This window comes from Trachurus trachurus, assembly GCF_905171665.1.
Source record: "Trachurus trachurus genome assembly, chromosome: 10".
Taxonomy (NCBI): Eukaryota; Metazoa; Chordata; class Actinopteri; order Carangiformes; family Carangidae; genus Trachurus; species Trachurus trachurus.
The window spans coordinates 15895037-15912681 of record NC_139894.1 but is presented as its reverse complement, the minus strand read 5'-3'; the positions used below and the strand labels follow the sequence as shown (position 1 = coordinate 15912681).

General features: G+C 41.7%; 1 protein-coding gene across 2 annotated transcripts in view; it reads right to left on the bottom strand.

The window, feature by feature from the left end:
* mrpl11 (mitochondrial ribosomal protein L11) overlaps positions 1-17645 on the bottom strand; it is a 42528-nt gene that overhangs the window by 24060 nt on the left and 823 nt on the right. For both annotated transcript variants that reach the window (XM_083980719.1, XM_083980720.1), the window contains exon 2: positions 4405-4583. In XM_083980719.1, the coding sequence (XP_083836845.1) occupies positions 4405-4527 (123 nt within the window). In that variant the 5' untranslated portion in view covers positions 4528-4583. The remainder of the gene's footprint in view (positions 1-4404; positions 4584-17645) is intronic.

The following is a 17645-nucleotide window of genomic DNA, read 5'->3' as shown; positions in this document are numbered from 1 at the left end:
GGAGTTGTGATAAGTGTGAGTGGGCTGACAGATGCGAGCCAGGCATACATTTGCCTTTATATTGTGCTAATGCAGAAGGTGATGAAATCAGAAACAAGAAGACTAGAGAACATTAAATGTGGAGAGAGAGAGAGAGAGAAAGAAATACAAGAAAGAACAGAGATGTAAAACTGAGTGGGATGTTTTAGAAAAGTCTCCAAGAGTCCAAGTGAGAAAAATCTAAACCAATTAACATTTAAAGTAATTTCAACCAAGTCTTTTATCCATAATTTAACATGGGCTACTTCTGTAATATGTGGGTAGGAAAGAGCGAGGAGCACATGTTTGAAGGTTGAAAACGGCCGCACAAACAGATGCAGGCAGTAAAGACGATGGTTGGTGGAGTTGGTAAAGAAAACACTATTCTTAGTTTGTGTGTCATCTCGAGCTGTCACACATTTCACGTTCTTCAAAACAATCAAATTCCAGCCATAGTCTCGTTGGGGAAGGAAACAGTGTTGTGGGTTGGGGGTTTTTTTTTTCGTATTTTGTTTTTTTTGGAGAGATGAACATCCAAAAATACAACACACACCCACTGATGCTCAAAACATCAGCGCTAACATGTCATACTGACATGTTTCATTTGACGGGAGAGACTTGATGGACTGTTCAAACATTTATGACTGTTTTGGAGTTTTTGTGTTTGCTTATTGGCGGCTGCGATTTAAAAAAAAAAAACCCACTCTGTCAGTCAATATCACTGCTTTTAAGATGTTATGGCACATAATGTTAAAATCCGGTAACAGGGTATAAAACTGAAGTGTCACCCTCATTTTAAAAAGTGCCAAGAAGAAAAACTCAATGACCTTGAGTGAGAGTGAGTTTCTTTCTTCCTCGGTGGCTCAGCGGCCTCCACTGTATCCGAGGGGAGGGAAGCTTTAGCTGATCTTTAAATGCAATCAGTGAAAAATCTTAAAAATCAATTATGTATCTAACTGGTAAACAGCGCAGAGACGGTAAAATTGGGTTATTACGGTCTCTTCACTTGGCAGCAGTTAAATCCTGGCTACTGTATTTCTGAGCAGGAATAAAAGATGCTGAAATGGGATGAGATTAAAGCATAGATCCTCCTCTTTATTGTTGGATAAAAATGTCTTGGTGTATTAGAGCTGTTAGAGCCGTAACTGTACTATCCGTGGTATTTCTCCCCTCGGCAGTGAAGCTACCATCACAAACTGAAGGCAGAATCTCAGAGAAATTCCTGTAAATCTATTAATAAAAAGGAAAAAGTGAAATATCACTCTGATGCCGGCAGTTCAGACCCTTTACCACGAATCTTCAAGTCCAGCTCAGCTTCCTCCATTTTCTCTTGATCTTTGAGATGTTTCTACAGTTTGACCGGCGTCCACCTGTGGTAACTTCAGCTGATTTAAAATGATTTTGAAAATGCACAGGCACATCTGTTTATATATAAGGTCTCTCAGCTGCCAATGCATTTCAGCAAAATACAAAAAACAGCATTGGGGAAGAAAGGAGCTGCCTGCAGAGCTCAGACACAGGACTGTTTTCAGGCACTGATCTGGGGAAGGTAACAAAAAGAAATCTGCTGCAATGAGGTTTCCCAAGAGCCATAAGTCTCACACACACACACACACACACACACACACACACACACACACACACACACACACACACACACACACACACACACACACACACACACACACACACACACAGGTTCTCTGGAGCTCAGCCAGACTGACCATTGGGCTCTTGGTCACGTCTCTTCTCAAGGCTCTTCTCCCCAAATTGCTAGGTTGTCTCAGTGGCCAATTTTAGGAAAAGACCTGTTTGTTCAAAACTTCCTCCATTAAGAAATTATGGATGCCGCTGTGGGGAGTCTTCAGTCCAGAAGAAAATGTTTCGTAGCTTCCTCCCAGATCTGTGGCTCAGCAGCACAGTCGTGTCTCCGAGCTCTGCAGGAAGCTCCTTCCTCCTCCTCCTGGTCGGTCTGATATGCGTTGCCAGCTGTGGGACTTCATACAGACAGATGAGTGCCCTGCTAAATCATGACCAATCAGTTACCACAGGTGGACTCCAGTCAAGGTGTAGAAACATCATGAGAGAAAGAGGCTAAGCTAAAATCCATCACGGTAAAGGGTCTGTTAAACGTGATATTTCAGTTTTTACTTCTTTATAAATCTGGGGAAAATGATAAAATTCACTGATGTTGAGGGGGCATGTTCTCTCTCATCCCATGAAGCTGTGACATGTCTGTGTGAAAATGTGTTTTAGAGGCCTGACTGCACATTTGGAGTCATGTTTGTCGTTACCGCCTGATCAAATCCAGCATTTTACTCTCTTTCACTTCACATTGCTCTCCAACGCGTGAGGGAAAAACATCTGGCTTTTTAGCAGATAAATGTTCCACTGTGTTCACCAGCCAGTCGCCATTTTGCGTCAGCTGTTTGGTGCTGGGCACACGGTGTAAAGTGGGGTTTTAGAGCTTTTAGAGGGCTTTTTTCCCTCGCTGTAAACAGCTGCCTGCTGTGACCGAACACACACTCTAGGAATGGTGAGAGTGAACCGACACAGTTAAGTTGTCGCCCATGAAACCAAAACGGTGAGTTAAAAGACAGCGAAACACTCAGCAGAGCCGGGGGAAGAAGAGGAGAGTATAGACGTGCAGGGCTGTGAGAGGTTGAATTACTTTATGAATAAAACTCAGCGGGAGCAGAAACTATTGGACAGACGGCACCGACTAAATCAGAGCAGAGTGATGGAGCTGAAACGACTGGTCAAATAATCAAATAGCCGACAGACAAATAAAAAATTGGCAATTGATTTGTAGTTTGTAATTTTTTAAAGCAAAATGTTAAATATGTTCCAGTTTCTGAATCGTGACAGTTTGCTAGTTTTCTGTGATATTATTCTAAAACGATTCTGGCAAGGTTTTGAGTTTTAGAGAGAGCTAATTGAAAGACATCTCTTTGGTCTCGGGGAAATTGGGAGATTTTTTATTTCAGCTTCTAGACCAAAACGTTAACTGACAAATTAAAAAAAAAAACAGGACAAACTAGTTTAAAATTACCTGAAACTAATATTAGCAATTCCAGGCACTACGTCCAAGTCCCAGTGAGGCAGGGAGATGAGGTTTCCAGTTATGAAGTGATTTGGTGTTAAGAGTTAAGGCTGTGCAGCTGGTGACAGCAGAGTAATTCATTTTGGACAGGAAGATAAAAGTAATGACACTGGCACCGTTAGTGTCGACGTCAGATAAGAGAATGTATGATATTCACACATCATTCAGCTCCTTTCTGGCATCTAAACATTTGTTTTTTCATGCTAGTATTAATCATGTGTGGCTCCCGGCCCTGTCTGTTGTGCTCACTTTTCCATTGTCGCCATTAAGTCACAGAGATGAATTAACTGCGAGAATTGATCCGGATTCCAAGTGAGCAACGGCATCCGAGGCTGATGAGTACCGTCCATTAAAGAGGCAAACTGGATCATTAGTATGTACAGAACGAGCTACAGGGTTGCTTTCATTCAATCTTGCAAAGGACAATCAAATTTAAATAGCTGAATGACCATTAAAGCAGAAGGAGATTGTGCCTTTATTGTATAAAATGAAATATAAATTTAAGAGAATGCATTTGTGTGATTAGAAACAAAGTAAAACGAGGTTAATGAACGGAGAGTTAAATCGGTATTTAACTGTTTTTAAATACAGATAAATGACTTCTTTTACTGCACAGAATAATTCAGCCACAGTTATTTTTTATCCACTTACTCCAAATCGTCTTTGTTCACTGCTCCGTGCAGGAGACCTGCTAACTTATTTTACTATTGTACCAGCCAAAACATAAATTTCTCTAGTTGGAATTGGCAATGGTGGTGAAAAACCTGTAGTGGTGCATCCCCGAGCAATAAAAAAAACGAGACAACCTCGGCTGTCTCTCCGGAGCAATTGGAGCAGAGAGAAGTATACAAGAATTTAAGACAAAACCTTCACAGGTTCAATCACATTTCATCAGCTGGCTTGTAAAGTGTGAGGCTAATGTATATGGGCGGCAGCTGCTGCAAGATGGAGGTGTTAGTGTCTCTCTGGCCCGGAAACTGAGAAAACAGTTGCAGACTGAGGCTGAGTGTGGCGGCACCCACCTGCACAATGGAGCTGTGCGACTAGAATAAGAATGGGAATATGAATAGGGCTATGGGAGGAGATGACGGTGGTGGTGCAGATGCACGACGAGGCGACTGAGCAGAGTGAGGAAGGATCAGGTTGTCTCTGGTTAACGAGAACTGCATGTGTGCAGGAGGTGACTTGTTAAAATGAAGCCCCCGCTCCTGCAATTCAGTTAATACTTCTGATGACTCAGAGAGAACAGAGGGAACATGCAGTGAAACTGGAAGTAATTTTACCTGTCCCAGAATGGGGCCGAGCGGGGGACCGGGAGCTGCTTGTCCTGACCTCACTATGGCCCGGATTACGCCGCTCACATCCAGCTTCTTCACAGCCTTCGCTGCCTTGGAGATCTTTGACATCCTGGTCTGTCTGGAAAGCCTCAAATCTGCCCCCGAGTCGACTAAGAATCCATTCACTGAAAACCCAGCAGAAAAACAAACAAATTAGCCTTTCAAGCATACACTACTGCAACAAATCATTTACACACCGGGCTCATTAAAACATCATACACTCCGCTCGATACCGATACCCACGGGCTAAAGCCGTGGCTTTCCATTCTGCAGCGGGCGAGTAATTAAAAAAATCTTTGCCTTCGATTGGCTCAGTTGGAGCCACTTTCCCGAAGGTGCACAGAGTGTGGATCAGCAGCCGAGCGAGATGCTCGCCATGCTGCGGAGCCTAAGAACTGGTAGGATTTAAAGTCCTCTCAGAAAAAATCGTGGGGTGCACGCCAAAACGCCTCCATTGTGTCTGCTGCTGCTGCTGCTGCTGCTGCTGCTGCTGCTGCTGCTGCATCAACAGAGGTCAAGAGTCAAGGGCAGAGGAGGATGCAGAGGATGGACGGATGTGACATCCCCATGTGAGCACTCAAAGAGCAGGTCAGCTTTTTCATTCCACCTTTAAATGCATTTACCAAATTAAGAGTCAATTAGTGGAGTGGGAGGAAAGGCCTGAACTCGTGGCCTTTCTCCGGAGAGGCTGAACGCATAAAAGCAGGACGATAATCCTCGGCTGGATTAGAAGTGATACTGACACAGCTCTAAAAAACATAAGAGGAAAAAAAGATCAATGACTGGAGCCAAGGGACAAATACAAGTTTTAAGGTTGAGGCTTGTGATTCAAGGGAACCCTGCATTCAATAAAAATAAGTACTTCAGGGGGAGAGAAGAGGTCCAGCAATGATTCATTGTAGGCAACAGAGGGTATCCAATTAGATCAACAGAGGAGACAGTACCAAAAAGATATATGGGACCTCATGCTGCTTTACAGCAACAAACAGGGAGAAACTGCTCCCAAGAAAAGTTGTGATTCTATCTGGGCCGCTGATTATCCAGCAGCCGTTAAAGTGCAACCACCATGAGGCAATATTTGTAAGGGCATTAAGGTGATATGCATACTGCAAAGAGTCCCACGAATAGAATCCATTTCGTCTGAGTTACCTCAATAGTTGTCTTCGCAATGTAACTCACATACACCGCTGCTTCTCAGAGGTCAATTTCACGCTACTCACCTAATGTGCTCAGCTACTTCATTGTAGAAAAAAAAAACCGTGTTGCACTTCAGATCAATTTCGGAGCCAGTTAGAAGATGCAGACAACAGTACGCATTAAATCTGAAGTGAGAAAATCCACTTCTGTTATCAAACAATGACAGAGAGGCTCATGAATCCTTAACAGGCAAGCCGTGGTGGAATAATAACTACTGAAAAGAGCTGTTGTTTTTATGGTGGTGGGGAGGTCGCCACACACACAAAAAAGATATATCAAGCATTAAAATGACATACTGTACATCCAGAGAGAGTTTGTGGCAGCGGGAGGAAAACAATTAGGGCAGGCATCAAGTGTTGGGTTTAATTCCAATTTGGGGCGAAGGGAATAACAGTTCTCAGAGTGGGGAAATGACAACGTCATGCTTTAATGCACCGCAACTCCAATCTCTGTTGGAGTATGAATAATAAAACCGCAGTTCCCCTCGCAAAAAAAATGAAATCACTCATCACAAGGACCGAGCCGTGAATGCTGAAAAAGAATTGACCTACATAAGGCGTCGTAACTTGCGCTGACAGTAGGTTTCAGACTGCTGAATTTACATTAGATTCAAGGAATAAAGCGGCATTAACTGTGCGGTGGAGGAAACATGGTCCAAGGCTGCACAATAAGCCTCAATCAGAGCCGGGTTAATGTTTTGCTGTGAATAATCAAATCAAAAGCTCCAGTAATTTGGAAGGAACAGAGACAATTTGGAGCTGCTCTTTAGGCTGAATATTACATTCCTGCGGCAATTACTGGCAACAGTGTTGTCGATAACAAGGAGCACACAGAAGGAGCAATTTGTTTGGGCAGCGCAGAGTTGCAGCGTAAAAGCACTTTGTTAAAACATGCTTGATAAATGACATGCCACAAAGCCAGCATTTAAATTACTACTTAATAATAAAAGGGGTAGGTGAGGCGAGGTATAACAGAGTGAAAGCCACTGCAAATGTTAGACAATTCTCCAAATTATCCAAACTGCTGTTGCAGCAAACAATTTTATCCCTATACAACATTTCAATTTTAAAAATGGTTCGTGCCTGTGTAATTATTCCCTTAGGATTTAAACACCAGGTTATGGACATCATGTGGTTTTCGGTTTGTAGGCTAAGTCGCCCCAAAATCTAAACTCTAGATCCAAGCCACTGTTTCTAAACACGTCTAAAGCATCTGGAAGTTTTCAAGCTCTCTCTGCAGCCTGTCAAACAAACCATGAGGGGCGGAAACACAACACCTTTGACAGAGGTAAACATGTCAATAAAACTGAGCACACAGGGGAGAAGCTGGAGGAAAATCTCACCCTTCATGATAATGTGCAGAGCAGGTCTAAGGTAAAGCACTGTGGGAGAAGATAATCTGAAACTAGACCCCACCTTGTAAAAACTCATTACACTTTTTATCACCAATTCTTTATTATGTGAAATTTCAGTTTTTTTTTTCACAGAACGGTTAACGGCACCTTCGGAGGTGTGTTTCAGCATAATTAAAAGTGACTGCGCTTCAAGGATAAAGCTTGACGTTGATTAAAGAAATTAATCAGTTTTGCTATTAAAAAGCATGGGGCTTAATTGTGCAGCCGAAGCCCACTGCTGTTTGTGGGCTATTATTTTCTCTTTAGTCTTCATTACAGAGGCAAACGGTGGCCGACAGCAGTGATGCCCCTGAATCTCTTATTTACTGATAAGTCAAGGTTACGGGTATCGATCCTGTGTAAAAATGACAGTGTTGAAAAATGGAAGAACTGGTGTTAAAGAGGTTGTTTTAGTTTCAAAAAGTCCCAGACCTTCCTCAGTATAAATGATACTGACATTGCGTCAGCCCACAGGAAATCAGGTCTTCCTCTCTTTATGTCTTTCATATCTTTTTTTTTTTTCCCTTTACTGCAGTGTGAAATAAAAGCAGAATACTAATTGATTCCTCAGTGGGATCGGGCTTTGTACCTGCAACAACACAGTCAAGTCTGATTAAATAACCTTTGTTGCACGTTATCTGTCCTCCAGTCTTCACATCTCCGCCAAATTAAAAACGAATAAGTGAAGAAAATGATGTCAAATATTTTCTAATAATACGGATTCCGTGTTGCATGAAATGAAGGCTCAAACGTTATTATCTTATCAATGCAAACATATAGACAGAGATTCATTTGAGTGTAAATGCAGTGCTAACATGTTAACTGCGCGTCACTAAAACTGTCCCTCACCTCCGGCATTTTATTTCAACGAGGGCGGCTTTATGTGGTCGCTTTATGTTTCTCCATCACTATTCCCTCGTCCTGTCCTTACACCAACTTAGCAGGTTTGAGAAAGCCGAAGACCAGACTCCAACAGAAATACTTGTGCTCATTTTAGACTCTTGTATGTCAGGAACTGGAATTAAGTTAGTTTAATTATGGCAGATGGGACATTTGGACATAAACTTATCACCTTAGTATTTTGATCCACTGCTTTGGTCCCGTCTGAGATATTTCACCAGCTATTGGCTGGATTGACATTAAACTAAGATATTAACAACACCCAGATGATGAATTCTAATGACTTTGACAACCCCCGCTTCACTTTTCTTTACTTTACTTTTCCTGGGGTTGATGTGGTTTGAGTGAGTGAAATGTCTTAACAGCTGTTGGATGAATTGCAGTAAAAACTCTGTCACGTACATCAATGACACCCAGTGGATAAATCCTGATGACTCCGGTGATCCCCCGACTTTTTATCTGAGGCCATGAACAAGGTCAGAGCCGTGCTGCCCTTATTCTCAGGACAGTCTTTATATCTATCAGACGGGCTTGTACAAAATCCTGCACAAGCTAGTCAATGTTCAGTGTTTGTACAAATCCTATTGACTCGGGAGATCCCTGACTTTACATCTAGAGTTTAGAGTGAAAATGTCTAACAACTATAAATGTACCGTCACGAAATTAATGCTCTCCACATGATGAATTGTGTTTACTTGGGTGATTCCTTTAACATAATTTGACGATTAAATGTGCAAAACTAATGACATTGCCAGCAGCCTCAGCTGTACTTGTGTTGAGTGTTGATTAGTGAATGTTAATGACGACAATGACATCTGCTAAACATCAACATTTCAGCACCGTCATGAGTATGCTCGACACGCTGGTGTTGGTATTTAGCTCAAAGCACTGCTGTGCTAACTGTGGTGTCAGAGCTGATATCATGGCGCCAGAGTCTTAGTCGTGTTTTTACATTTTGACAGAGGAGGACAATGTAAATACCACCTGGGATGTTCTCATACCAGTTACACCTTGGCACTGATCCCTTTATTTCCTGGGTGTTAGACCACAGGGGGAAATATCGCAAATAAAACAAAAACACATGCAGAAATCGGATTTTTAACACATATTTTGGGGGTTTTCTGCCATTTTTTTCCTGTAAAGATTTAACAGTCGAGAGGTGACAGGGAATGAGAGGTGTGAGTGGGAATAACTTACACCAAAGGCCCCTCTCTGAAATCATGTTGCTCCCCCCAAAAACATGGTGATAGAGGATTTTCTAAGTGCAGCACTCTCTCTTCTACTTCTTCTGTAAATTTTTCCTCCGTGTGTTGTGATGACATGGTATTTACATCTCTGCTGATAATTCCCGGCCCTAATTAGGACGATTTTGGTCGAGATAGTAAATTTACTCGCGCAGGCTTCTATCACAGGTTAGGTTTGAAATGTGTGATCCATTACTTGATACGCATTTCCCCTCCTGGAGGTTTAATTTTATGATAATCTGATAAGGACCAACATATTTTTATTCCAGTCTCATCACTCAGTCTTAACTGTGAAAAAAACCACTCTGTTTCTGTCTCTTTATAGAGATAAAACCTGCCAGAATCCATTTCCAAACTGAAACCATGATTAGTATTCTTTGAAATTGCAAGGAAAGGGGCTGAATTCATTCTTATCTTTCTTTGACACTTAAAACAGCTCCGACAATTGGTTTTTATTCAAGTCTTAGTTTGACAGTCCATCTAGTGGCAACATTCACCTTTATATTTGACATGAGACATTAAGATGAGAGGCCGAGAATACGCAATAAGTCGGCGGTGCACTTCACATTGAAGAGGGTCTCTGTGACCACTACGCGACCCTGCTGCCAAACAAATTTTAGATTAACATGAGGGAAAGGCCCTGGAGGCAGCTGAAGTCCCTGGATGCTCGTAGAAAATGAGAACATGCATATTAAAACAGTAATTGCAATTTTGTGTTTCTGCTCATCTTTACAGAAAAAGCTTGAATACCATTAGAGCCGCAATGAGCGACTGGTGTCCTTGAATACGTAATACAACTAAATCTCTGTTAACAGCACAATGGAGCGGACGGGGAGGGCTTTCCGTCGCAGCAGGGAACTCTGGGATGAAGCATTTTGTTTACATGGCACCACGTCATGATTTAGGAATTGCAGATTAACCGTAATCGATGAGCCTAATGCAGTCACCAAACAGAACAAATGCACTAAGCCACGATCACTCACTGAGTCACATGAGAGACGCTCTCGATAAGATTAAGAGATAACGTCAGATATTAAGTTATAGAGAAGCCAGTGATACACCAATGCTGATCCACTGCATTAGTATTCATCCCATCAAACTCTGGCCCTGGAGCTATTGATTGCTGAATGCCAAGTGCTAAAGGCCAGTCAAATAAAACGTAGAACTCAAGAAGAGTCTGAATGATCCCAAAAGACAGACAGAGGGAACTTGCGTGACCTGCTTCATCCAGATACGGAACCTACAGGGCTCGCGTCTCCGCGCTCGTAGCTAATCTGTGCGTTTCAGAAAATAAACAACTCTTCATCTGCTCACTTTCAGGAACAAATGAATTTTACATCAAACGGGCTGATGTTGCACCAGATCTCATCTGGTTAAAAACTACAAAACAAGCAGAGAGTAGTTATTTTGAAAAACAAATTCTGATGAACCAATTTAAATTAATCAAACATTTAGCCAATACTTTGTGTGTGTGCGTGTGTGTGTGTGTGTGTGCAGGGAGGCGTTCAATCTGTGCCAAAGTATTCATCAAAACCACAGGGTGGACGGTTCTTGTGTTTAGTATGCTCTGCAGTGGCCCAAAAAATAATCACATACCTTCAAGCATGCACACACAACCAACACTGAACTGATCCATACCCACCACAACTGGTGTCTGAAGTGGGCAGACACTTTATCCTTATTCTTTACAATAAATGTTAAAAACTGGGATGAAAAAATGTACCGAATGGGATTAAAGAGAACATATTTTTGAATTTCTGTACTGCCGGCCTGGTTATTTAATGGCCAACACATACAGCAATACAGATGTCTGACATTTATCTGCTATGATACGTTCCAGCAGCGGCCTGGGGGCTGGAGACGTGGGCTAGTAATTGGAACATCTCTGGTGTGATCTTTGCATCTACAGTTTGCATCATTACAGCTGTTGCACTGGGAAACTTCCCGGCCTGAATGGTGCGAGCGTGAGGGTGTGATTATAAACAGGATGTTGTTAGGAGAAGACAGCCAGGCGCTCTACAATGCCTCTCTAAATTAATGAGATGGTGGTTGAACCTTAGTGCTTATTACAACCAACACTAAGCGACACCCCTCTTCAATTACTTGTGTATTTTGGTCTGAGGCTGCTCCTGCAGGTTTGGACCAGAGACTTGAGCTTGCATTATTTAAAAAAAAAAGAAAAGTCAAAAAAACTAAAGCCCATTTCTGTAACTTTCTGAACAACTGACTTCACGTTGTGACAGGTCAGATATGTGACATGAGAAAAGACACTGAATTTTAACTGCTCCCTGTGCAACAATATCAGCGGTTTCCAGCTGTGACCGTCTTAAGATGTGCACCATGATTCTCACACTTCAACACCATCGCATCTCTCCATCAGCACGACAGTTTGTTTTTTTCACAACACCTTCCAGTGATTAATCTATCCACTAACTTTTTGCATTAGTAACTTCACTGGAACATGCCAATGGCCATCCCCCCTGGAGCCAAAGATGATAACTTCAAAATGCTTGTTTTGTTTTTGCAACCAGTCCGAAGCCCAGTGATATTTAAACTGATATCAAGTGAGAAAAGAACCACTGGGGATGTGTGATATTGAATTTTTGCCGATAACAAATGGTGCTGCGGTTTTCACATTCATTTCGGCCGATTGCTGATATGAATAGTTATATATTATTCACATCTATTTTTTTATTGAAGAGTAGAACATGTTCTCCTGCTTTATAATTAACCTGTTACTCTTATTGTGATGATATGCTTGCAGATACCGACACTGCATCACTGGTGCTTTACAATTATAGCAAATAGCAATTCTGTCGTCTGTGTCAGATATTTTAGAGTATTGCGTGTCAGTTAATCAATACACCGACAGGTTTAAGCAGATAGTTAACATTTAGCACTGTCACACACACACATATAGTTAATATGTCTGCCAGACAGGTCGGCATGAATCTTCATATCTGCAGATAACATTTTTTTTTTTTTTTTTTACTTATCAGCCGATACTAATGTTGTGCAAATAACACTGTGCATCCATAAGTAATCAATCATAATAATTAAGCATACTTTTCTGTTAGAGGATTAACTGATTCCTAAACTAGACATCTAATCTCCGCATGTCCCTTAAACATGACATTGACGTCTTATTTCTGTACGGACATACACAATAGCCTTGTGTCAAGTCAAACTGTATTTATACTGTAAAGCACTGTACTGTCAAAAAAAAGTGGATACAACATAAAAAAAAGAATTTATGTGAATCTAGCTCAACCTGAGTTAAATGCTAAGTAAGTCTCAAGATAAGACTTAAAGACCACCATAGTCTGGGCCGATCTTCTGTGCCAGGGCAGGCTAATCCAGAGCTTATGGTGGCCACACTGAAGGCTTGGTCGCCTTTGGTCCTCATCCTAGTGCAGCAGCTGACTGGCTGATCTCAGTGCTTTGGCAGGAACATTCAAGTGCAGAATGCCAGATAAAAATAAAAACTATCAATAACATCTTAAAATCAATTCTAAACTGCACCAGGAGCCAGTGAAGTGAAGTGAGGCCAGGACTTCAGAGATGTGGTTGCACTTACATGTACCAGTGAGGAGACGACCTGCTGCATTCTGTACAAGCTGCAGGCGATGGAGCAACGACTGGTCAATAAACATACCAAGTATTACAGCGATCCAGCCATGACGAAATGCGCTGTGAGGCTTATTTGAAGGGAAATCTAAATGCAGTTAGATACAGTGATATTTTCATCTAGTTTGTTTCCAGGTGTTTGGTTTCCCTGCACTGAAAACTGAACTCAACCTCATCCCACCACTTTTGTTATGAACCAAAGTGCCAGCTGCGAGCTGGGACTTATTACCCAAACCATCGCTGCCCGACCTCACTTATTCTGAATGCAAGAAAATCTCTGCGGCCAGGTTTTAAAATCGTCGAATTCTTCACGGGAGGGTGGAGGTTGTTTTATTAATGTCTACGGTTCTGGAATATGGCTGTAATGTTTGGAGTGGTTGACGTACTGTATCAGTTCACTTGTCTCCCTGTTAAGCAGTCGCAGTGCAAAAACAAGTCAGTTAATAAGAGCAGCGGCCGTCCTCTCCTCTGCTGTTGTGTGAAAAAAAAAAAAAAGTTGACTACTGAAGCAGCATGTGCCCATCACTGCAGCTCCACTTCAAACCGGGACCTTGTACTTGAATAGTGATGACTCCCGGCCCAAACTCCCTGCATGTATTATCTCGTCTTGCCTGTGATCAAATCCCAGGGAGGTCGTTTTTACCGACTCACCCAAATTACATTCCCCTCTCGCCCTCATGTTTCAGCGGCAAGACAAAATGAGTTACAAACTGCTTCTGCTTTAAATAAAATCTGACAAACGGCAACAATGAGGAATCTCAAGCTGCGAAGTTTAAACAACAAAGCTGGAAAAAGGGAAAGCATGACTAAATTCAGATCATTTCCTGATGTTTTTTTGCAGGAAGGCAGAGTGTTTTATATGATTGTGGCTACACAGCTGTCAGGTTTTTTTTGTCCTGGTACCGGAGCACAAAGCACATCAAAACCACCAACTGGTGCATCACAAAACAGGCTAACGTTACATTAGAAGCTCAACCGTGACTTTTATCTTTTGATCCACATCAGGACGAGTTAAGTTTTAACTCTGGAGTCATGATTTATAAAAAGGAGGTCTATAGGTATAACAAAATCCAATGTCTTCATTTTGTTGACAATATTCAGCCACAATGCCCTAACAAACAATGTGAAAAAGCAATGCAGTCACAGATGGAGATTATATACACACACACACAGAGTGGAGAAGCACCGCAGCCATCTCAAGGAGACATGTGGATGCACAAGACTCTGACATTACAAAATTCAGTCTTCAGAATTAAAGCTGGGAAACGGGGGAGCCAAGTGTGACGGCAGCCAAAACGTGACAGTAAACACTGAACTTTGGAGCCATCTGCTCTCCTCCTCCTGCTGCAGCCGGCCCTCATACTCAGAATATTGGGAAAGTTATATGATTAATTCATAGCGGTGTGGATGAGGGTGAGTGAACTTGGAGATGGACACCACAGAATTAACAGGGGTAAAAATGGACTGACTCACTCCAGCTGCAAGAAATCTACAAATCAGATCTCGACTTTCGCTGCAAAGGATGTGCAGTTTAGAAATGACTCAGCTATTTTTACACCATGGAGCTGGAAACCTGTGGTCACAGACCGTGGAAGCTCGAATCTACTGCATCAACCACCCATGACCAGTTCACAAAACACAACACTGCTCCTCCGTCAATGTCATTATAAAACTCAGCGCTTCTTTGATCAGTTACTGTATATTCATTATTCAAAGGACGACCGCAGATTCAGTTTTCACCTATCCAGCTATCCTTGCGTTACCTCGCATGAAAAAATGATCAGAGGCGTTTGGATCAGTAACTGGCATCAGCTGAGACATCAGTGGAGGTGCGCCTCTAATTTAGACCTGTGATTCTCAATCTGTGAGTGATTATCTGAGTAAGAAAAGACAAAAAACCTAAACTTGGCAACAGAAAATACTTTTTTTTTTACTTTACATCACTATTATTATCATAGTCATTATTAGGATTATTCAAATTAAACCATCTGTGACTGTGAAATAGCACACTTTCACAGTGATGAGCTGTCACAAGCAGAAAACAAATATAATCTAATTTAAAATGGGTAATTTTCATGAGCTTTTTATGGGTTCAGTGTCATATCTGATAAGTTTGTGTGTGCTATGATCATAATGGATAACGGGAGGTGATGAAGCAGCCGACATCAAACAGCTTGACTGCAGCATTTTTAAAAACTTCCCTCTTGCACATCATGCTGGCTGTTGATCTGGATGTCCAGATTTACGTGAAGCCGCAGTGCCAAGCTCTTTGGCCATGCTTCACTATTGCTGTCGTTATCCTCGGTTTAATATGGGCTCATTAATTAAGAACCTCAAACAAACTTCTGCTTCACAGGCGCCTGGTTAAACTAAAACTTAATCCACACACACTCACCAGCCAGTGAGACTTCTTTCAGTGGCTGAGTTTCATAGCATCTCGGATGATTATATTTTGGAACCGGGCCAAAAAAAAAGTTTTAGGGGAAATATAATCTATTCATTAATTGAAAAGCATCTCCTCATTCATCTTCAAGATTAATTACCGGTATGTCCAGTTAAGATATAATTTAAATTTGTAGATCCCAAACTGGAGAGCACAGACTCTTCTTTGGGAGATGGATATCACCAGGGGAGAAAAATGAAGATAAACAGACGTGTCAAACAGAAGCAGCAGCACTGCAACAATTAACTGATTAAACAATTAGTAAGTTTATTTAGGTATTACTGGCCAATGTTTGCTGGTTCCAACATTATATTGTAAATTGAATAGCTTTTGGTTTTGGACTGTTAACCAGACGAAACAAGACATTTAAAGATGCCATCTAAAAGAAATTATAACAACATGTTTTATAGCATTAGGTCATTTTAGAGTCAAAATGATTAATCAAGAAAGTTACAGTCGCAGCCCCACAGCGGTGTAACTAATGACAGGATTCACTGCTGCATTAAACTGCAACAGCTGCCCCAACGAAGCCATCGTTAATGCAATTAGTTCCAGCTGTGCTTTTCCTGCTATGACAAGTTAAAACGTCTGCCGTGAAAAATGCTGAGTGTGATTCATGTGCCGATGATTAAGAAACAATGAAAGAAAGCGCTGACACCAGCAAGACTGTCAAGCCTTAGGTTACAGAGTGTAGTGCAAGCTGCCATCCTGCCATCCATCCATCCATCCATCCATCCATCCATCCATCAGGTAAACATGAGAGTCCAGAATATGACAAAAGCTTATCTTGGATCATTCTGAAAAGTTGGCTCTAAAATATTTGGACATTATACACCGATACCAACAAGAAATCAATTAATACATGTCAATGTTCAAGAATATCAATTCACTGTTTAAATATTCTTTAAAGTAAAAAAAAATACTGGTTTTCTTAGCCTGATATTACACTTAATATTTTTAATATCTATGTTTTGGAAGCTGATGGGACACAATTAGACATTTCTTGATAATTGGGCGTTGGTGAACATCATTAGCCTATTTAAGATTTAATGGACCAAACGAATAAAAAAATATATAATAGGCTACCTTTATGAAATTAAAGCAGAAGTGAGTGATCCGGTTGTTTTGGCTAATGCTGCGTTCCAGGCAGGCTTTTGAAATCGTAAATTACAGCTTCAAGTCACAACTTACGACTTTGTAGCGTTCCAGGCAACCCACTCGTGTTTTTCCGACCTGTTTTACCGGTGAAAGTCACTATAACGGCCACTCGTAACTTCCGACCGGTGAACTCGTACCAGATCGAACTGGTACCACTTCACGGTCGGAAAAATACGAGTTTCCTTGAACGCACCATAACAGTCCTCGTCGCTACGTCACCACATTCACGGCGTTCCTTGGCTGCACACACAGCCCTGCATGCCGTTCTCTCTCCTCATTGGATAAAAACTGTAGGATACGATAAATGTTTTCTCTTCGGCTCAGAGCAGAGTGACTGACAGACCCGTGTTTCAGTCCAAACACTCTATGTAAGTGATTGCTGTCGGAAGATATAACTATTTAAGACTTATATTAAAGCAGATATCAGTGGAATGTTTTTGTTAATATAAGTCCTAAATAGTCCTATTTTCCGTCAGCAATCACTTACATGAAGTATTTCAGCCTAAACACGAGTCTCTCCGTCACTCTGCTCTGCTGTAACCCGAGGAGAAAATTTTCCTTGTGGGATACAAGTGTTATCCAATGAGGAGAGAGAACGGCATGAAGGGCTGTGTGTGCAGCCAAGGGATGCGCGTGAATGTGGTGACGTAGCACGAGGACCAATTGATGCCTGACAAGGGCGGGGGCTGCTAACTCATGGTGCGTTCAAAGAAACTCGTACTTTGTGTTTTTCCTTCCTGTGAAGTCATACCAGTTCGATCTGGTACGAGTTCACGGGTCGGAAGTTACGAGTGGCCGTTATAGGGAACTTTCACAGACAACAGGATGGTAAAAACACGAGCTACGGGTTACCTGGAACGCTACCAAGTCGTAGTTGTGACTTGAAGCTGTAACTTACGGTTTCAAAAGCCTGCCTTGAACGCAGCATTAGCCGAAACGGCCGTGAAGCTGATATCTGCTTTAACACAAATATATCAATCACTTCTGCTTTAAGTTGTGTGACCATATTTTGACTACTAGTTTAGCGGCACGTTTTTGTAAACTTGCACTCAGACAATAACACATAGGCCTCATTAGTGAAAAATGAACACATAGTATCATATCATTATCATCTTCCCCTCGTTATGTCTAAGGTCACTAGTGGGACTCCAAATAGGCTATATAAACTACAAGTCATTCAAATTTACGGTTTCTTCTCTTACTGGCGCGTGGCGCCGCTTTTACG